This window comes from Nicotiana sylvestris, chromosome 4 (genome assembly GCF_000393655.2).
Source record: "Nicotiana sylvestris chromosome 4, ASM39365v2, whole genome shotgun sequence".
Lineage (NCBI taxonomy): Eukaryota > Viridiplantae > Streptophyta > Magnoliopsida > Solanales > Solanaceae > Nicotiana > Nicotiana sylvestris.
Window position 1 is genome coordinate 150669104 of NC_091060.1, and position 23729 is coordinate 150692832.

Here is a 23729-nt window from a genome sequence, read left to right on the forward strand (position 1 = left end):
TAGACAACTCAGAATATGAAAAAATTAGTTCATGAAATATAACATGTCGACTGACATATACACGACCGGATTTTGGATCTAAACAATGATATCCCTTATAATCAGATGCATAGCCAAGGAAGACACATCTAACTGAATGAGGTGTAAACTTATGAGAAACTCGAGCAGACAAATTGGGAAAGCATTCACAACCAAAAACTCAGAGAAAATTGTAATCTGGAATTCTATGAAAAAGTTTCTCAAAGGGAGAAAGGCCATGTAAAATAGGCGTAGGTAACCTGTTAATAGTAAAAACAGCATAAAAGGCTGCATCAACCCAAAATTGAAACGGGAGAGTAGCATCTGCTATAATTGTGCGTACCATTTCAATAATGTGTAGATGTTTTCGTTCAGCAACCTCATTGTCCGGACACGACTTACGAAAAGAAATGCCAGAATTAGTAAAATGTGAAAGCATGACCTTATTGTCAAACTCGCCTCCTCCATCACTTTGAAAATATTTTATCTTAGTGTTAAACAAATTTTCCACCAGCTTTTGAAAGTCACAAAAATTAGTAAAAACTTCTGATTTATTTTTCATTGGATAAAGCATGTAAATCGAGAAAAATCATCAACAAAAATAACATAGTATTGAAAGCTCAAATTGGATAAAATGGGTGATTGCCAAATATCTGAGTGAATAATATCCAAAGGAAAAGAACTATAATGTTCCACTTGATTGAATGATAAGCGATGAGACTTTCCTAGATAACAAGAGACACATTTATTAGTAAACGAATTTGACAAACTAATAACATTATTGTTTTCAAGAGTAGCTAAAACACGAGCACCACTGTGTCCCAAGCGACGATGTCATGTATCACCAGACTGACGAAAAGCAACATAAGCTTGAGAAGAAGAAGACCTGGACCAAGGAGATAAAGGATATACATCATCCTCACTGGAAGCTTGAAGGAGAGTTTGACCTGAGGCTTTGTCCTTAACAATAACAGAAGATGAGTCAAATTAACATCACAATTATTATCTTTACATAATCGTTTGACAGAAAGTAAATTATGGCGGAGATGGGGAACATGAAATATGGATTTCAAATGCAGGGGACGAGATGGAGTGGGTAACTGAGCGTAGCCAATATTTTCAATTTTAAGCAAAGATCCATTCCCAACCAAGACATGATCAGAACCATTGTGAGCAGATTTATGCATAAAATTACCTTCAGATGGAGTCATGTGAGCGAAAGCAGCTGAGTCTAAATTCCAAGTAGCATCATTAGTTTCACCAATCGACATAGCAGCGAAAGACTTAGGCAGATCGTTAGCAACAAATGCATGGTTAAAACGATTATTACACCGAAGACCAGAATGACCAGGATTTCCACAAATTTGACAAACAGTTGGAGAAGGTGGAGGAGGTAAAACTCCAATGGACGATGAAGGTGCACTAACAGATGGTGAAATATAAGGGACAGTTGGAGCGCTACCAATACCTGACGATGATTGTCCAGGGAAACCACTGCGAGTAAAAATGTATCCAGAAGATGCCTGATGTTGTTGACCCCGACTAAAGGAGCCTCGACCTCTACCGCCACGGCCTCGACCCCTAGAGGTGAAAGAACGACCCCTGCCACGACCTCCTGGAGAAGCAGAGTGAATACCCGAGACATTTGAGTGATTTGAGGTCACATTTTAAGCAGCAAACGCTTGATGAGTGACAACTGTATCTATATCCTTGAAACGCTTCAACCGTTCTTCATGGTGTAGAAGCTTCGTTCTGAGTTCTTCAAGCGACAATGAACCAGGAAAGTGTGTAATAATCCCAACAAAAGTGTCATATTCCTTGCCCAATCCAAGAAGCACATGATCAATAAAATCTTGAGAAGAGACAGGAGAATTTATTGCTACAAGAGAGTCAACAATCTGCTTGGCCTCGCGAAGATACTGATCAATTGACATAGAGTCATTTTTGCGCATAGTAGTGAGTTGTCTCTTTAGTTCAACAGATTTTACTTGACTGGCATCCATGTAGCGACATTGTAGAGAATTCCAGATATCACGTGAAGTAGGCAGTAAATGAACATCCATGAGTACTTCTCGAGAAAGCGTCGCAAACAACCAAGAACGAACACTTTGATCAACTCTAACCCATGATCTATAAAGAAGATTAGGTTGTTGAGTTCCAGATCCATCACAGATAAAGAGATGTGGTGGAGGAATTGAGCCATCAACAAATCCAAGAAGTTCATGTGAGAGCAGGAGAGATTGAAATTGAGTACGTCATGTGAGGTAGCCTTCAACAGAGGCAAGCTTGATAGTTACCAGATTTGTGACATTTGGTGCAGCAAGAGCGACGACGGAATTGAACTGTGAGAGAGATGTTGGGTCCAAAGAAACAGTAAATGGCAATTGAAAGGGTAGACCATCACTACTAACTAATGAACCAAGTAAAGTGTTTAGAGAGGAGGATTGACCAGGGAGAGAGGTTGGCATCGAGGAAATTGAATAAGAGATAGGAGGAAGGGAGAATGGTGGAAGTGTTTGAGAGAGAGGAGGAATTATGGAAGCTCCCGTGGTTGAAGGTGCAGATAAATTAGAAGGAATAATAGGATCTGTCGGAGAAGAAACAGGCGTTGAAGATGTTTCCCTGGAGGATGTCACCATATTTGATTGAGAAGAACCTGTGTGAAATAGGTTTGGCTAATAATGGCTATCTGATGTCATGTGAGAAATAGTATTCTGCCCAAGATACTCTCAACGTGAGAGCTTGTCTATTATATATAGAGTACAATGTATCAAGTCAAGAAGGGCTCTATCTAGAGTAGAAGGTTATGTAAACAAGGACCCTTTAGAATACAAAGTGTAAGACTAAATGAATTCTACCTATTCTATATGTACTAATACTCATCCTCTCGCACCCCAAGATTGTCTTCTTCATGCGTAGATCATATATTTCTTGTTTGACCTACAAAAGAAAAAGAATGACAAAAGAAAAAGAAAAAGAAAAAAACAAGAATGGAAGAAGAAAATACCTTTAGTGATACTTCACAAGCTTCATGATTTGGCCAAGAAAGACTGCACTGCTTTGGGCCCAGGAAGCGAAGGGAATGAGCTCGGCTGCTTCTCCTCCACACTTCTTTTTCTCCGTGCCCGTTCCGTATGCGCTTCGCGCGCCATTGGCGCTTTGCTCTCCTCTTATTCTTCATTGGACGGTTCGGATGGACTTCGCCGTTCTTTCCCAACAAAAATCGAAAGGAAGTTGAAATTGATGAGAGTGTGTTGAAGAATGTGCAACGTTATATAGATGATTAGGTAGGCTACTGAGAACTAATTCTCGATGTGGGATCATGCTAAAGGCGGCAACTTTTATCTGTTTCCAACATGGACTTGGTTGCTTGACTTTACCGTATCCAAATAGAAGCCATCTGAAGGAATTCAATGTCGAGTTGGAATCGAAAGAAAATCAATATTAAATTATGTGATAAAGTCCGTACAAGCTGGCTAGATAATAATGCTTACGTGTGATTCTTCAAAGGAATTAATACGTGACAATTTCAAAAGCACAGAAGGTGGTTACGTTTGGTCATTAGATTCAATGAGCAAAAAGGATCATGACAATTAAATTATTTTATTCAAGGTGCTACTTCTAAAGTGATAGCAAATAAGTTTTATTTTAATTGGACAAAATGAGTTACCTTAAGCTGCCGTGAAAGCATTCGGAAATGGCAAAATACGAATTGTTTTTTTAAACTAATACTTCAAGTCTAGTCTTTAAAGTTTACACTTTGACAACTTTAGAAGTATGGGGCATTTGTAGGTATATGAATTTTATTGAAATTAAATTTATAAAATAATTTGGACTATATTTAAAATTCAAGATATATTGGTCCAATAGATACTACGGGCTAATAATTGAATTAATTATATAAGTTCAATGTGTATAGATTAAATAAATAAGTCTTAATCCATTGGGCTATCCCATTTAATTGGGCTAAAGTGATGAGCCCAATTCATTGGGCCTGAGATGTCATCTTCCTAGAGGCCCAATTTGGTGCCACATGTCAAATAGCGTGGCGCGCCAAGTCAAACGGAAGAGCCAATGGGATCATGTCACGTGTCAAAATGGCAAGGCATGCCAAGTCACATTAAAAGACCAATGAAATCGTGCCACGTGTGCAAGTGACATGTTCTGGCCAATCAAATGCGGCCATGTCACACTTCAATTTGATTGGTCAGAAAGAGTTTGTTCTTATCATAACTCTTCCCTTCCACAACTATAAATAGGGGTCTTCATAACTCAGAAAAGACACCAAAAGTTATAACAAGGAGCAAGAGAGAGCTCGTGGATCAAACACCGCAAATTCCTCCACAAGTTTCAAGATTCAAGCAATCAAGTTCAAGTAATCAAGTTCAAGCTCAAGAACGAAGAACAAATCAAGGTCAAGTTCAAGCAATCAAGCTCAAGAACAAGATCATCGTTCGTGGCAGCAAACATAGATTCAAGATCAAGCTCAAAGGCCCTTGAATTTATTTACTATTAGAAAGAAGAATCAGAGGATTCATAGAGATTGTAACACTCAAATATTTGAAATAAAATACTACGATTGTTGCAATATTTTCGGTCTTGATTTTATATTGTTATTTATCTATGGATTTCTTGGTCCAACTAAATTTATTACATCTAATTGAATATATAAATCCAATATATGTTAGATACTATATGGTTTTCTCACCCTAGAAGTTTTCCTATTTAATTCATAATGTCAGACGTTTTGTTTCTTCGCTTGATACTAGCAAAAAAATTATACGTAAAAAAATTTATTTGCTGACTATGTATAAGAACAAATACCTTCAATTTTGTCGACATTTCCGAGCCAACATATATATGAAGATTAATATAGCACGAGTAAGATGAAAGAAATTCGTATTAGGATACGCGCTTTGCGCGTGTACCTATATCAATAAATATATAATTTCTAGAAGACAATGCTACCTCCTCTAGATGAATGAGACTGGAGGGGGAGATTGATGATGTCCATCTCATTGAAGAAGTATTAGGCATGTGCCTAATAAGAGTTTTCTTTGGTTTGGTAGCCAACCTTGTTGACTTGGTTTGGTTGGTAACCAACCTTGTTGAATTTCTTTGGTTTGGTAGCCAACTTTGTTGAATTGTGAAAAATGTGTGTAAATTGTCAAATATTGTAGGCTTTAGAGGGTGAAGCTTTGGCTATAAAAGGAGAGCTTCAACTCTCATTTCTACACACCAACAAAGAGAGAAAGAAAGAGTGAGGTTTCACAGACAAGGTATAAGAAAATAGTCTGTGAGGAAAATAGAGAGTGAGCGATATTGTAGTGAGGTGGGAATATCAAAAGAGGGTTATTTCTTTTGAGTGTTGTAGTGGTCTTTGGAGTATTTACCTCCGACCTACAAAGTTGTAAAATTCCTTACTATAGTGATATCAGTTGCTCCTCTCGGGGTCGTGGTTTTTTCCCTTATTCAGAAGGGTTTTCCACGTAAAAATTTTGGTGTCATTGTTACTCTTTTATTCTTGTTAATTACCGTATCTCGGTGCTACATTATTATTCCGCTTTATTACCGTGAATATTATTTTGGTAAGGGGTTTATTCCCAACAACTGGTATCAGAGCACGGGTTCTGCTCGTTCACTGAAATACTATTCACTGTCGGTAGTACTATACTTGGTGAAAAAATAAAAATGTCCGGAGTAAAGTACGAGGTAGCAAAATTCAACGGAGATAACGGTTTCTCAACATGGCAAAGAAGGATGAGAGATCTGCTCATCCAACAAGGATTACACAAGGTTCTAGATGTTGATTCCAAAAAGCCTGATACCATGAAAGCTGAGGATTGGGCTGACTTGGATGAAAGAGCTGCTAGTGCAATTAGGTTGCACTTATCAGATGATGTGGTAAATAACATCATTGATGAAGACACTGCACGAGGAATTTGGACAAGGTTGGAAAGCCTATACATGTCCAAAACGCTGACAAATAAATTGTACCTGAAGAAGCAGTTATACGCCCTACACATGAGTGAAGGTACGAATTTTTTGTCACATTTAAATGTGTTTAACGGACTAATCACACAGCTTGCCAACCTCGGAGTGAAAATCGAGGAAGAAGATAAAGCCATCTTGCTATTGAACTCGTTGCCATCTTCGTACGATAACTTGGCAACAACCATCCTGCACGGTAAGACTACTATTGAGTTGAAAGATGTCACATCGGCTCTTCTACTCAATGAGAAGATGAGAAAGAAGCCTGAAAATCAAGGACAGGCTCTCATCACAGAAGGTAGAGGCAGGAGTTATCAAAGGAGTTCGAACAACTATGGTAGATCCGGAGCTCGTGGGAAGTCAAAGAACCGATCCAAATCAAGAGTCAGAAATTGCTACAACTGTAATCAACCAGGTCACTTCAAAAGAGATTGCCCAAATCCAAGGAAGGGCAAAGGTGAAACCAGTGGCCAGAAGAATGACGACAACACAGCCGCCATGGTGCAAAATAATGATAATGTTGTCCTCTTTATAAATGAGGAAGAGGAATGCATGCACCTGTCAGGTTCAGAGTCGGAATGGGTGGTTGACACAGCGGCATCTCACCATGCCACACCGGTAAGAGATCTTTTTTGCAGATATGTAGCAGGTGATTTCGGCACAGTGAAAATGGGTAACACAAGTTACTCAAAGATTGCGGGGATTGGTGACATTTGTATCAAGACAAATGTCGGATGCACATTGGTTCTAAAGGATGTGCGGCATGTACCTGATTTGCGGATGAACTTGATCTCGGGAATTGCTTTAGACCGAGATGGATACGAGAGTTATTTTGCAAATCAAAAGTGGAGACTCACTAAGGGATCATTGGTGATTGCAAAGGGAGTTGCTCGTGGCACGTTGTACAGGACAAATGCAGAAATATGCCAAGGTGAATTGAACGCGGCACAAGATGAGATTTCTGTAGATTTATGGCACAAAAGAATGGGTCATATGAGCGAGAAGGGATTGCAGATTCTTGCCAAGAAATCACTCATTTCTTATGCCAAAGGTACAACTGTAAAACCTTGTGACTACTGTTTATTTGGTAAGCAGCATAGAGTCTCATTTCAGACATCGTCTGAAAGAAAATTGAATATACTTGATTTAGTATATTCTGATGTTTGCGGCCCAATGGAAATTGAATCAATGGGCGGTAACAAATATTTTGTTACTTTTATTGATGATGCTTCACGAAAATTATGGGTTTATATTTTGAAAACCAAAGATCAGGTGTTTCAAGTTTTCCAGAAGTTTCATGCTCTAGTAGAAAGGGAGACGGGTCGAAAGCTAAAGCGTCTCCGAAGTGACAATGGAGGTGAGTACACTTCAAGGGAATTTGAAGAGTATTGTTCAAGTCATGGGATCAGACATGAAAAGACAGTTCCTGGAACCCCACAGCACAATGGCGTAGCCGAGAGGATGAACCGCACCATTGTGGAGAAGGTGAGAAGCATGCTCAGAATGGCTAAACTGCCTAAGTCATTCTGGGGTGAAGCAGTTCAGACAGCCTGTTACCTGATCAATAGGAGTCCATCAGTTCCGTTGGCGTTTGAAATCCCAGAGAGAGTCTGGACCAACAAGGAGGTGTCCTACTCGCATCTGAAGGTGTTCGGTTGCAGAGCTTTTGCACATGTACCAAAAGAGCAGAGAACAAAGCTGGATGATAAATCTATTCCCTGCATATTTATCGGATATGGAGATGAAGAGTTCGGGTACAGACTGTGGGATCCTGTAAAGAAGAAGGTCATCAGAAGTAGAGATGTAGTCTTCCGAGAAAGTGAAGTTGGAACTGCTGCTGATATGTCAGAAAAGGCGAAGAATGGTATAATTCCTAACTTTGTTACTATTCCTTCTACTTCTAACAATCCCACAAGTGCAGAAAGTACGACCGACGAGGTTGCCGAGCAGGGGGAGCAACCTGGTGAGGTTATTGAGCAGGGGGAGCAACTTGATGAAGGTGTCGAGGAAGTGGAGCACCCCACTCAGGGAGAAGAACAACCTCAACCTCTGAGGAGATCAGAGAGGCCAAGGGTAGAGTCACGCAGGTACCCTTCCACAGAGTATGTCCTCATCAGTGATGAGGGGGAGCCAGAAAGTCTTAAGGAGGTGTTGTCCCATCCAGAAAAGAACCAGTGGATGAAAGCTATGCAAGAAGAGATGGAATCTCTCCAGAAAAATGGCACATACAAGCTGGTTGAACTTCCAAAGGGTAAAAGACCACTCAAATGCAAATGGGTCTTTAAACTCAAGAAAGATGGAGATGGCAAGCTGGTCAGATACAAAGCTCGATTGGTGGTTAAAGGCTTCGAACAGAAGAAAGGTATTGATTTTGACGAAATTTTCTCCCCCGTTGTTAAAATGACTTCTATTCGAACAATTTTGAGCTTAGCAGCTAGCCTAGATCTTGAAGTGGAGCAGTTGGATGTGAAAACTGCATTTCTTCATGGAGATTTGGAAGAGGAGATTTATATGGAGCAACCAGAAGGATTTGAAGTAGCTGGAAAGAAACACATGGTGTGCAAATTGAATAAGAGTCTTTATGGATTGAAGCAGGCACCAAGGCAGTGGTACATGAAGTTTGATTCATTCATGAAAAGTCAAACATACCTAAAGACCTATTCTGATCCATGTGTATACTTCAAAAGATTTTCTGAGAATAACTTTATTATATTGTTGTTGTATGTGGATGACATGTTAATTGTAGGAAAAGACAAGGGGTTGATAGCAAAGTTGAAAGGAGATCTGTCCAAGTCATTTGATATGAAGGACTTGGGCCCAGCACAACAAATTCTAGGGATGAAGATAGTTCGAGAGAGAACAAGTAGAAAGTTGTGGCTATCTCAGGAGAAGTACATTGAACGTGTACTAGAACGCTTCAACATGAAGAATGCTAAGCCAGTCAGCACACCTCTTGCTGGTCATCTAAAGTTGAGTAAGAAGATGTGTCCTACAACAGTGGAGGAGAAAGGGAACATGGCTAAAGTTCCTTATGCTTCAACAGTCGGAAGCTTGATGTATGCAATGGTATGTACTAGACCTGATATTGCTCACGCAGTTGGTGTTGTCAGCAGGTTTCTTGAAAATCCTGGAAAGGAACATTGGGAAGCAGTCAAGTGGATACTCAGGTACCTGAGAGGTACCACGGGAGATTGTTTGTGCTTTGGAGGATCTGATCCAATCTTGAAGGGCTATACAGATGCTGATATGGCAGGTGACATTGACAACAGAAAATCTACTACTGGATATTTATTTACATTTTCAGGGGGAGCTATATCATGGCAGTCTAAGTTGCAGAAGTGCGTTGCACTTTCAACAACTGAAGCAGAGTACATTGCCGCTACAGAAACTGGCAAGGAGATGATATGGCTCAAGCGATTCCTTCAAGAGCTTGGATTGCATCAGAAGGAGTATGTCGTCTATTGTGACAGTCAAAGTGCAATAGACCTTAGCAAGAACTCTATGTACCATGCAAGGACCAAACACATTGATGTGAGATATCATTGGATTCGAGAAATGGTAGATGATGAATCTCTAAAAGTCTTGAAGATTTCTACAAATGAGAATCCCGCAGATATGCTGACCAAGGTGGTACCAAGGAACAAGTTCGAGCTATGCAAAGAACTTGTCGGCATGCATTCAAACTAGAAGACAGTGCTACCTCCTCTGGATGAATGAGACTGGAGGGGGAGATTGATGATGTCCATCTCATTGAAGAAGTATTAGGCATGTGCCTAATAAGAGTTTTCTTTGGTTTGGTAGCCAACCTTGTTGACTTGGTTTGGTTGGTAACCAACCTTGTTGAATTTCTTTGGTTTGGTAGCCAACTTTGTTGAATTGTGAAAAATGTGTGTAAATTGTCAAATATTGTAGGCTTTAGAGGGTGAAGCTTTGGCTATAAAAGGAGAGCTTCAACTCTCATTTCTACACACCAACAAAGAGAGAAAGAAAGAGTGAGGTTTCACAGACAAGGTATAAGAAAATAGTCTGTGAGGAAAATAGAGAGTGAGCGATATTGTAGTGAGGTGGGAATATCAAAAGAGGGTTATTTCTTTTGAGTGTTGTAGTGGTCTTTGGAGTATTTACCTCCGACCTACAAAGTTGTAAAATTCCTTACTATAGTGATATCAGTTGCTCCTCTCGGGGTCGTGGTTTTTTCCCTTATTCAGAAGGGTTTTCCACGTAAAAATTTTGGTGTCATTGTTACTCTTTTATTCTTGTTAATTACCGTATCTCGGTGCTACATTATTATTCCGCTTTATTACCGTGAATATTATTTTGGTAAGGGGTTTATTCCCAACAATTGAAAAAATATCAAAGAAAGAAAATGTAAGTTTCTAAATATAATGAATGTTAATCTCACTAAGCTAGATCATTAAACAAAGAAATGTTACGCCACATAAGTCTTTATATATCTTATTATGATTTATGAGATAATATATATCTTATGAAAATTATTGTTATCTTTATTACCAAATACTATAAACAAATAACAAAAAAATACTTTAAAATAATTATTCAAAGATAATAAAATAAATTGAAGAATTTGAATCTTTGGGTCTTTTAGAAATTTGTGAGCGTAGAGATAGAACTATAGCTCCTAGAAACCCATAGATAAATAACAATATAAAGTATGAAATAGCTAATATTGAATTATAAAAAATGATGTAATACGATATGAAAAATATAGGGAGCTAAATTTATTAAAATAAATATAAAAAGAAAGAAAAATTATAAGGGTAATTTTTGTGATTTTTTTTTTTGTCTTGGGTTATATCCTTATTGCTTCAACTTAACATTTTAGCAATTTAACTTTTAATACTATATTATAATAAATTTTTCTCTATTTTCTTATTTCTTTCACGGCAATTGCTCTTATTGTGTAAAATAATTTGTGTACCTTAAGAGTTTTATCAACTTGACAAATAAGTTTACTTACATAATAATTTTAAAACAAAATTGAATTGACTTTTCCGTTGCTTTATTAATTCAAAGACTTAATTATTTGTTGAGATTTTATGCTTTTTTGATAGTATAGAAGATACAAATTATTTTCAAACTATTCTCCTACTCGAGCATAATATTATTCTCTTTATCGATTTTATGTAATATTGAAAACTACATTTAATAATTAGAACAAATATTTAATTAGGTAATGTTAGAATTATAGGTTCCCTAATAAGAGGAATCAATGTAAACATATTTCTATGGAAATCACGTGAGTATACAAGGAAAAGAAACGTAATACTCTTAATTAATTCTCTTAAATAATATCTATTTTAAAGTCCTTATATTGGGGTTTCTTATTTAATTCAATAAGGAAAAATCTAATAATCAAATTTTAGTTTCTTTTAAAGTCCTAAATATTAAGATAATAATTAAATGACTATTTTGTCTAGTGTGAGCTCTATTTTAAAAGGATAAAAAAGACAAACGACATTTTGCTAAAGGCCTTCGTGCTTTTAATATAGTATAGATATACACACACTTTATTTTTTGTATTTACACACATATAACATATTTTTGTCCCACGGTGTCGAGTGTGACACCTTAAAAAAGAGTCTTCACAGCTAAATAGTCAGCTTGCATTATTGAAATCTCCCATTCAACAAACTATAAATGCCAATTCTTGAAAAGTTAGTGCCAATGGTACATCATTAGGTACTAATAGTACATATGATTATTGCACTATATAGCACAAGCTACAATTTTGGTCTCTGTAAAAACTAGAAGGAATAAAAAACAAAAGTTTCAAAGGTAAAACAAATATACAACAACAAGCGGGGCGGATTTAGGGGGCCGAGGGGTTCACCCGAAGCCTCTTCGTTGAAAAATTACACTGTATATATAAGGTAAAATCTGTTTTTTATCTTTATATATTAAGTTTTGAATTCCCTTGACACAACCCAAAAGTGTAGCTTATTGGTCAAGGGGGTTCAAAACCTTTATAAGGTCATAGGTTCATCCCACTAGCTACAATCTATTTTAACTTTTTTATTTTTGAACCCCCTTCAAGGAGATTTTGCCTTCGCCACTGACAATAACAGCTCAGTTGAATCCCACACGTGGAGTCTGAGGAGGGTAGTGTGTACGCAGACCTTACCCCCACCCTAGAAAGATAGAGAAGTTGTTTCCGATAGACCATCAACTTAAAAGGGCAGTTCGGTTACCCTATATTTTTGCAAGAGACTATTTTCACGGCTTGGAAGTAAAACAAATATACATAATGGTGAAATTACAAGAAGTGTAAGAAGAAAGAAGCAGCACATAGTCTGCCGGGTTTAGAAGAAACAGTAAACCAATTTCACACGAGGAGAGAAATGGAAAGGTTTGTCCCAAAATCATGTCTTTATTATATACTATAGGGCAAAAGGTAGGTCATATAAGGCTAAAATAATGGGATTGCAAAAAACCAATTACTCATATAAGGGACTGGTGTAGGGTATCCTTTTTAAGTCATCTGGTCCCAGTTCCTAATCTCCTTTGCACATGCATTCTGCTGGCTTCTTGCCCCGCCCAAAACTACTCCTTTTTGTATGATTTTTCCCACTAGGACTTGTGCCTTCCTATATTTTATTCCACTTCTTCTTTTCTTTTTCCTTTTCTCTTTCTCAAATACATCCCTATATATTTTTATAATTACATGTTTAACCACTTTTATGGAACTAAATGGAAACTATAGACGAGCAATTTGTAGGTAGGTGTTAGCACAAGAACAGTTCAAAATAACAACCGTCGGAACAGAAGCGGATCAGAATTTACAGTTTATGGATTCAGGATTCTACACCTTTTAAGTTTTTGATTTCTGAATTAATAATTTATATATATTCAATAGATACCCCAACACAATCCACATAAATTCCATGAATTCTTTGGTGGATAAGTCCGACGATTAGAGTTTGAATAAAAAGTTAAAAACTACTTAGTTGGACCAAACTCGTAACTTATATTCTAGCTTTGCCCCTTCATCTAAAACAAACTATTCAATTTGAGCAAAAGGATGAAAGAAAGCCTAATCGCCATATAGGGTGGGACTTCAGCCAAGTGGGCTAAGTATCCAAGAGTTCAACATTGGACAGAAAGTGGTGGTTTGGACAGCTTATTAGCTGTCCGCAGCTCTTTATCTCATGAGTTAATTTTTGATATCGAAGTTAATCATATGACTGAGTGGTACCAAAGCCAGTCTCGTCTTATTTTGTCTTGTCTTGTTTCCAAACCAGTGCCATAGTTGGTCCGCAATCAGTCACCTCGTGACCTAACTTTTGGGTCGAAGTTAGGCGAATCCGTAATAAGAAACTCCAATTTTGAGTGAGAGATATTGGGAGACTTCTTGACCTGGACCTAGTCTTTTATCCAATTACTCCAAGTTCAAATAAGAGCAAGAAGTCAACTTCATTATCACAAGTAAAAAATTGGAAGTATGCTCTATGATAATTGATATACAAAGCTAAAAGAATGGTAGTTTACACCTTTTTCAAACATTACACTGACTTTTAACCAGGAAAGAGTGATGATACAAGTTATGGGCAATGCAGCAAAAAAGATTTGGCTTTGGCAATCCTATGTGGTCCCTTGAAAAGAATAAGGTTAAGATTTGTCACTCACTTGCAAAATTTTCAAACTCTCCTTTGTAAGAGTGAGAGTCGCACTCTCACAAGTCACAACAAGACAATAATTTAACATCTTTTTTCAATCGTGACCCCAAAAAGCCAGCTAAAGACAAACATCCAAGTCCACATCTATGGAGTCAAATCTTCCATACCTTATTATGGAATGGGAAAGTCCCCTTTACTACAGAAATAAGAATATTCATATGTTAACCTTCATATCTAAAACTGGTTTAGCGAAGATCTTTAACTTCTTCAATATACATATTTCGCATAATTTGAATAACTAGGATATTGCAGATTAAGTGTAACCAAATGTTTTCTCGACACTAGGGGACAAGATTAATTGTTAACAATATAAAAAAAGGAAAAAATAAATAAAAAATAGCCAGATTTACAATTGATAATTGAAAAATAGCCACGGTTTCAAAAATAATCGAAATTTAATCACTTTTTCATGTAAAGATAAAATCTGAACAAAAACACCCTTAAAAATTCGGAAAAATTACAGCATAATATGCTGGAGTTCGAATTTTTTACATATGAGATTTCAGCATAATGTGCTGGAGTTCCAATATAATATGCTGGAAGTTTATACTCAGGAGCTCCATAATCCCGCATATTATGCTGGAACTTTCTATTTGCTGAAATTCCAATATAATATACTGGAAGTTTATACGCAGGAACTCCATAATCCAGCATATTTTGCTGGAACTTTTTGTGTTTAAACAAAACAGTGGCTATTGTTCAATAACTTTGCAAACACTGACTATTTTTTAATTACCAGTTCGAAAACTAGCTAGCCCGTACTATTTTGACTATAAAAAACTGCTCAAAAGTTTTAGAAAAAGATAAGTACATATTTAGCCGGAGAGTAGTAGAACAAGAGGGTACAATTCTTTTTAAGTAACAACAAACAATAAACCTCTTAATTCAAAAGGCACTATATATTTTGTAATTACTTCTTCTTAATTTATGTAGAAAAAGAAAAGTAATTTATAATGCATAATTGTACTACCATTTGTGTGTCTAAATCATGAAGGGTATATAGGCATCTGAATAATAAATGTGGAAATAGACCTAACAAGAAGGTGGGACTATAGTTCTCAGAGTGACAGCAAAAATTCACCATTTACGCACAAAACAATCTCGTTATGTCCTTTGGGAAAAACTGAATATGGGCAAAAGATTTTCAGAAAATTGTTTCTACCAATACTATTTCTCAGTTAGTTTCAATCTGACATGTCACAAACATTGCCAAAATGTTCTAAGTTTGTAGTACTACCACTTATTAGCCCCCCCCCCCCCCCTATCTACTGCATATATACAACCTTCTTTTTTCCTATAGTTACTGTTTTGTTTGTAAAAGTGTAAAAATGCTTTATCATTTCTTCTTGTGGTTGAACTTTACCATGTTACTGTTTCAAATTATTGTGCTACAAACAACAGTCACAATTTGACATCAGATTGATGTGTGTCTAATGTTGAGGGACGTTTGGTATCTGTCGAAATTCAGGTCAAGATTAGTCGCCGCGTTTAAATATCCACATTTTGTTATGAACTAGTAATTGATAACTTGAAGATTTTTACCTTTCTATTTTATCAGATTTAATTTTATCGTACTGCTAACAGCTAAATCTCTGATTACGGGACCAAAATCCGTTGTCTTGTCACTTGGTCATGCACATGGCTAAAACTCTAGTGTCGGAATTTTGAATAGCGGGGACCAACAAGCGATAGCGGAAGCAGAATTTTTATTAATGAGATTTAAAAAATAAAAAAGGTAAACACGCGAAAAAGCTAATAGGATTCAACATCTAATATACACGATATAATTTTCAACAAAAGAAGTCCGGTTGAACTTTCTTTCGCCCACCTAGCTTCGCCCCTGCCAACAAAGAATAGTTCAAATCGAAGTATATGTACCTTTATTGACCGTTGGAGTAGCTCTCTTATGACACGCATTTTGTAATACACAAAAGTGTCTCCTAACATTTCACAATATATTTTTTGTCAATTCTTACTTTTCCTCTATTTTCAACTTAACGATGTCATTTTGTTATATTTTAGTTTTGCTATTGAAGTATAGAAAAAGAAAAAAGAATATTCGGAAAGTAGAGTCCAAAAAAAGAAGAAGAGTAAAGTGGACCAGCATCGTACTGGATACTGACTTGGCTTAGTCCACGGACACACGTGTGCTGTTCCAAAGCCATGTGCTTCAGTATCTTGTGTCAATCAAAGGTTTCCTTTTTAGCTCTTTCTGCATATACTAATTTCAATATTAAATCCCAAAATTCTTTGAAGAGATTAATATGACCCGAATTAATAATTGGATACGTACTCTTTCGGCCCTGATATCCGGAATCCAGATTCATTATTTAATTCACTGTCCCCATGAAAAAAAAATTTCTCCATTATTTAATGTTGCAAATAAATTTACCTAAGAGGGGGATTTGATTTGGCTTTGGTTTATTTTACAAAAAATTAGGTTTTGGAAAAGCTCCTCAAGACTATTTTGGGAAAAAGTTTGTGTTACTACTGCAAATTACTCTTTCATAAAATGATTTTGGAGAATAGTTATGGAGTACTAGTTTTTGCAGAAACTACATTTCGATTTTCTTTTGTTTCTGTAAGATATTTTAGTTTGACTTCAAGAAACAAAGCAATATGTTTTTACTCGTGGTTTGATTTTGTTTTCATTTTTTCTTTTATTGAAAACTTGGTTTTGGAAAATAATGTGGTAAAAAACTAAATAAAATCTGCTTTTTAAAACATACATGGTTACTGGTTGTTTTCAGCACTAAATTTAGTTTCAGACATAAATGAACATTAACATCAATTGGTCATTCTCTATAAACTAGAATTCATATATTCAAATATATATATGGAACCTCAATCTTTGAATGAAGCAACAACACATGAAAAAGACTTATTATGATTGATATTAGCTTTAGACAAAGTTTTTGCTATAATAATACAATTAATCATCTTTGATAGACACATTTGGGGAACAGACTGACATATAGTTTGATGATGAAGGAAAGGAACAAAAAAAAGGGATGCATTCAATTGATGAAATTTTTCACAGGGAGAAAGAATACAGTTTATGAAGGAAACAACCAAACAAAACTGTGAAGGCATTTCTTTGACTAATAAGGTGGGAAGAACCTATTAAGTTGGCAAGGTAATTTATAGAGCTCAACACTTCTAACATCTTTAGTATATACCACAAACTTGTCCCACCAATGCGAACCATTATCTTTTCGAGCTTCATCGTTACTAAATGGAAGAGTCCTATCCAAAAATACAGCAACCATATCAGCTACTCTAACGTGTGACATGAAAATGACAGACATTATGTCATTAAGCTGCAGTTCAACAAGAATAACATTAGTACGAGATTGTTTTGTAACAAAAATTCTTAAAAGTAATAGCGTGAAATTAGTGGATGAAGGTTGTGATTACCCATCTTGAATGTGTGTGAAGAGGACCACATCCAGAACAAAGGTGATGGTCTCTCAAGTACTGTGGTAAGGAAAATCCCAATATGAACTTTGTCCTAAAGCTGTTAAGGTTACAGAATTGGAGAAATCCGACGCCAGCAGATGCTGCATTGAACCAATGGGTCAAATGACATTTGTCATTGGAGAAAGTTGCATTAACAAAATGGTAATTCCTAGTAAAAGAAAAAAGAAAAAAAAACAGGTCACTAATTACATTAATACATTAGCATTAGCATATAGAGAAAAAGAGTCTAATTTTGATAGAAATACAACTAGTCACTCCTTTTTCACAACCAATAGGATCTTTGAATCAATACATTAGTACTAGCAGAGCTAAGATGGAGAAGAAAATCATATAACCAGCAGATATTTCGTCGACTCTTCAGCTTCCAACTCTTGTCATTGCCATGAGACCAGCATTTTCCCTTTAAAACTAGCTAAAGCTTAACCTGAGCTGTTTAGTTCTATGTCAACCATATTTAACTGATGGTATGACATGAAAATTCAAGCACGGCCGAGAGTGTTTGCTGCCATCTGTGCCCAAGTCATTAGTAGGAGGAAATTCAGATTGAGAAAACATTATAGTGATCAGTGACAACAAAAGCAGCATTTAGCAAAGTCTCTATCCCCTGCCAAGAATTGAAGTTCACAAAGGTAAACAAAACTCGATACACAGAGGATATATAGAAGAGAACATCTTATTTCACCAGCCAGCCAACACCCTGGCTAATGACAGAAGGTGGCACTGGTGTAGCGCTTCCATATCTTGCTGATGCAAGATATACACCAGTTCACTGCACAAAAAAGGACTCAAATTGAATACAAGACTAGATTTCACTATGAAAATGGAAGACCAGTGTACTGGAAATCGGGGAATCTCTCAAATTCTCTTTGAAGACAAGTGCGGAAATGGTTCTTCTTTACTTCACGCAACTTGCTTACATAATATAGTAATGGTGCCTAGGTATTTATAGGACTTCTCTAGCATGTACCTAGACTAGTACATGTACCTTAACTTAATACTACTGAACTTTTTCCTCTTCCTTAGTTCATGAACAGAACAATAAATGTACCCTTAAAATAATTTCCTAATACACGAACTAAGATAATTCATGTATCACAAAAAACAAGAACAAAAACTTTTCTTCCAACACAAGGTTCAATTTTTCAACAGGGTACCAAAAACAATTAAGAAGTTATTTCTTGCAGCCAACTTTTTTAGCAACATTAACTATGAAGACTGTGCTACATACCAATAGAAAACAGATAAGTAAAGGATCAGAGACAGACCTCCACAGAAGCAACAAAAGAAGCGAACACCTTGGTAAAAGCATCCCCAACTTTGAAGGTAGGAACCCCCCATTAGAATGGATATTATGTTGATCCTGCATAAAGCAATCGGAGTTGCAGCATGAGAAACGATTCCAGAGGCATGATGAAAATTTCCTGAGAGATATAGGCCTTGATGACAGTACAGCCTAACTAGGACCAAACTTGTTCAATTCAGTGTTCAGTTGTTCAATAGACCAAAGTTTCTTCTATCCAAATCCAATAAGGTTTCAAGCAAATAATCAAAGAAATGGGACTTGCACGCACCTTATTAATGTGAAAATAAGTGAAAGAACATGTCTCAGCCAGTTAAATCAATTAGATTTCATTCTACATATTCTACTTCTGAAAAGAAATTTCTTGGAAAATTTTGGTGCTCAAGAGAATTCTCACCAAGGAGATCCGGCAACGAGTCCAAGAGTACCAGTGCAACAATTTGCATTCTTGTATGCGCCACTCCAGGTAAATATTTCTGCATAAAACCATACAATTGCAATAGAGAAGAGATTGCAAACCAATCACATACGGGCCCCTCAATTTGAGATATATGTTGATAGATACTGCAAGAACATTAGTACATTCAAAAAATCAATTATAGAAAGAGAAAAAACTTGTTTTTGTGCAAATACAAAAATAAAATTGCATGGTCATGCTTAATGTCCCAACATGACATATGAAAAAGCTATACTTCAACAACATTTTTTTTCTTAATCCTCCTCTGCACATGATTAAATAAAAAACAAATCACACACAATTGAAACAGTCTATCCTGTGACATGACAACCATGTCTAATACAGTGAATCACAAGGTCACAAATAACAACAAACTTGTGAATCATAAGGTAAACTTTTAACTTAATACTTGGTTATATTTTAAGAATTAGGATATTCAATATGGATTAGATTAGTAGAAAATTATAAACTTGGTGTCACGATCCAACAATTGAACCAAATGAACAATACTCAAAACATAAATCTCCAATCAAGCAAATCCATTGGTAAATTTATCGTCTGCTCCTAACATGATACATTATGGTCTTAGTCAACTACATTTTTCACGTCATCCAGAACCAGACATTATTGTCTTTTATATAATTCATACATTTATACTACAATTTCTATAATTTGATTTTTAAAAAATATAATTTAGATTCGCTCTGAAAACTGAACCAGTTGCCTTGCACAATTGAATAAGCATACCAATTTAGGACCGATGAAGCATTAAATTAATAATAAACAGAATAAAACAAAAGGAAAATAAGGATGGGTATTGACTCATCTCAAAAGCTTCAGACATACAACATGTTCCTAACTAGTTAATTTGGGAACCGATAATAGTACTCCCTTCGCCTTTGATTACTCCCATGTACTGCAACATGTTCCATTCGTTCTGGAATTTTCTTCAGCTGCGGACAGTGAAATATACTCAAACTTTTAATCAGACTCATAGCAGTTGTGGCAAGATGCCAGCTTTCTAGATTTTCAAGATTAGCAAGTTGAAGGGTCTCCAGCTGACCAAAACTGTAGTCCTTGCAAGTAAGTTTCTTTCCGCTGTAAGTCCATGATAACTCGAGATGCTTTAAGTTTGGAAACTTTCCCAGAATTGGCATTGGATCTTCCTTGAGTCCTGCAGACCGTAGGACTCACAGTGTGATGGACTTCGGCAGCTTGTTTAAATCAGCTAGTTCTATTCCCCCTGATAACCACAATCTGTGAAGGTTTTCACAAGAAGAAAGAGGTTTAAGGGCAGGAAATTTTTGATGATATTGGCAAGATAGCCACAAGGTGGTGAGGCTTTTCAGGATGCCAATGGATTTTAGGGAGTAAGATGTCCTAATTTGGTCCATGCCCAATTCTTGAAGGTTGACCAAACCTGCAGCATCAGTATCTTTCCACTGATCACAACGAATATATTTAAGAGTTCGTAGATTCGTGAGTTTGTCAACTTGCAAGGGAACATGATATCGAGCAACTAAATTTCTCAAATTTGTGAGCTGGGCTACCTGAGGAGGTAGTTCGCATGAGCAATTGTCAAGTGACAATGCTTCCAGCGTTTGTAGGCTTTTTAGTTTGCCAATGGAAGGTGGGAGTTTGAAAATATTGGAGTTAGACAAGCCTAAGAACTTGAGGTGTACCAAATTGCCTATAGCATCAGGTAGTTCATTCCCAGCAAAATGGATGTTCTCCAAGTCCAGCACATATAGATGTTGGAACGTTGTGCAGAACGTCATAAATTTTTTATCCTCCAAGTTCTTAAATTCTTTATCAAAGAACAATATTGACCGTACCTTTAATTTCGAAAGATCAAGTGAAAGATACCTTTGAGTTTGTGTATGAATAGCATGTCGGTGACGAAAGGGGGTGACCAAGTTTACTCTTGGATCATAAATGTCAAACAAGTTAACCTTCGTGGCCTTTTGTACAGCAAGATCTCGAAGTAGGTCGTGTATCCTACATGTAAGAATTTTATCGAAGAATGTCTCCTCCACTTGAATCAAGCTTCGACTAATTAGCTCATGTAGGAAGTTTTCAGCAATATCCTCCATATGTTCTTCTCTAATTCTTGGTATGAATCCCTCGGCCAGCCACAAATACATCAACTTTTCAGTGTCGATCACTTCATCTTCTCGGAAAATGCCAAAGTACAGAAAACATTGCTTGAGCTCAAATGACAAATCATTGTAGCTCAATGATAGAATGTGATTGATCTCAATAGAGTCATTCTTCATATGCTGCCAAATGTGTGTCTTCACCTTTTGCCATTCGTCAACCCCCTTTCTGTGGGAAAGCAGCCCACCTAGTACCACAATTGCAAGTGGTAAGCCTCTGCACTTCTCCACCATGTCCTTAGCTAGATTTTCCATTAACGGGGAGAACAAGTAAGTTGAACCCATCTTATTCTCCGGACAGAGTTTCTTGCAAAAGAGGTCCCAACTTTCTTCTTTATTCAGAAAACGAAGTTTATGGGAGAAACCTTTGTCATCGACTCTTTCAGCCACGTCCTCCTTTCGTGTTGTAAGGATAACTCTACTGCCATTGTTGTTATCTGGTAAGGCTCTTTTCAGACTCTCCCAAGCTTCTCGATGCCATACATCATCAACCACCACAAGGTATTTGCGCTCTTTCAATTGATCACGGAGGTGAGTTTCTAGATCTCTCTCTGTCATCTCCTTCAGCAATTTTAATGTTTCTTCATCACAACCTTGTATAGATTTTATGATACTCTGAAGGAGATCTGGGGTACTATACTGTTGAGAGACGCATATCCAGGCACGAGTGTGAAAGCTAGTGAGTAAACTTGGGGAATTATATAGGTTTCTTGCAAGAGTGGTCTTGCCCAGCCCACCCATTCCATAAATTGAAAGGACATTTCGGCGAGATTCCTTTTTGAGAAGTTCATTAAGTAATCTTTGAAAGACCTCTTGAAAGCCAACAAAAAGTTGATCTTCATCTGCATAGGACGCTGCTCTCCTCAATGATCTTATTAACGTGGAAGACGGATCATTTGTCCTATAATTACTTGGTCCTTCTCCAGCATTATTACTGATGTGAGTAATACCATACGTATCTCTTTTTCGAGAGATATCCATGATTCTTTGCTTGAGAGATTGGATGTTCGTCCCAATGTTGTGAAACTTGGCCTCATTCTGACAGATGCAAGCACAAGCCTTAAGACGATCAACAAATCCAGCATTGCCATCATTAATTCCCTCATCCAAACTGTATGTTTCTAAGATGGCCACTGCTTCATTAGCAACAGAGGTGATTTCAAATATCCATTGTTGCACCAGGTGATCTTCTGCTTGCTTCTTTTCGGCATCTTTGAGGAATGCCTGCATGAAAGACAGTTCATTTCTCAGCCAAAGCACGTTCTCTCTCAAACTTTGGCGCAGGGAAACTTCCTCTATGAGGAAATCTCCCAGTTTTTGAACTGCATAGGACACAACTGCATCGACCATCTTGATCTTGACGCTAGTTTTTTCCCTGTAAAGATAAATGATAGGCTAACAGTAGTAGTATTATAGAAATGTCTCTTGCAGTGTAGTGATTGCTCAATATATGGCTTCACCTTTCGTTTATATACAAAATTAAACCTTGAAGAAGACTGGGAAATTTCCAGCTGGCTATGAAAGTCATAGCTATCACCTCTCAAGTTGTTCTCTTCATAATCATTCTTCGCGTGTAAGAATCTAGACTAAGTCACTGTTTCACATTTTGCCCGAATTAATTAGTGCTGAAAATAAAAAAAGTCAGCAGTATTAGAAAGATGTCTGAAGACTTCCTACGCATTTCGTTGTTTTCTCAAATTCTTTAGAGACAACTTGGGATATTATTATGGAAGTTTTAATTAGTTTATGCCCATAACCTATTATTATTAATTTGAGCCAAGTAGAAAAAGGGAAAGTAGGAGATTTTAAACATTGAAGGAAAACAAGTTGCTGGCCACAATCTGCCATAAACACAACTCGTATATCTTGCTAATTATTGGTGTCTATAAGTTAGTTAAACGTCCCAAATTCCCAATATAATAATAATAAAACAAAATTCAAAATTTATTGAAAAATGTTCATATAAAACAAAAAACAGCCTTTCGCCATTTTCTTCACTTAAAAAAAAAGCGAAATTATTCACGCTAGCTCTGTAAAAATCAAAAGACTCGCCTTTTTCAGACTCCGCCATATTGGAGGAGTTGGCCCGGGCTAGAAGAGCTGATCTTCACATGATGCACAAATTCAACAAAATATGGCTAACAAATTTGAGCATTTTGACTCCCAGAATGGAAAAGAAATTGAAACCCAAAGAACTGGCCATATTAATACTAGCTTTTGCGAAAACCTAATTTTCGATTTTTGTTTGTGTTTCTGTGAATATTTGCAGAGGACATAGTACTGATGAGACGCGAGACTGAAGGTTTGAAAATAGACTCTGGAGCGCTAGTGTTTGGCTATTGATTTTTTTTTTTTGTCGGAAAGATAACATATAGGAGTATTAGTAATTAGTAACCGCGTACTGTGGGTTGGGCCTAACCGGCTCCCTATCACAAATCGTTGTTCTATTATAAAGCAGTAAGTTACCGTTAGTATTTTCAGTTGTCATGGTCATCATATTGGAATTATTATCGTGATAACTAATTACACACGATGTCCCGGCCTGATTGAGTTCCTTCCAAACAAGCCTTGTCCTTTCCAAAAATGTGTGCAACAAAAATGGGAACAGTTTCAAAACTCTTGGTGAATATTCG

At 36.8% G+C, this 23729-nt stretch overlaps 1 protein-coding gene across 1 annotated transcript; it reads right to left on the reverse strand.

Moving 5' to 3' along the window:
- Positions 1-16698: 16698 nt before the first annotated feature.
- Positions 16699-23456, reverse strand: LOC104243977 (disease resistance protein RPP13-like). Its single transcript, XM_070172296.1, has 5 exons — positions 23149-23456; positions 22557-22721; positions 18881-22471; positions 17121-18543; positions 16699-17023 (listed from the first exon to the last, which is right to left on the reverse strand). The coding sequence occupies exons 2-3, from the start codon at positions 22622-22624 to the stop codon at positions 20131-20133; spliced, it is 2409 nt and encodes an 802-aa protein (XP_070028397.1). The 5' UTR covers positions 22625-22721; positions 23149-23456; the 3' UTR covers positions 16699-17023; positions 17121-18543; positions 18881-20130.
- Between the last annotated feature and the right edge of the window lie 273 nt (positions 23457-23729).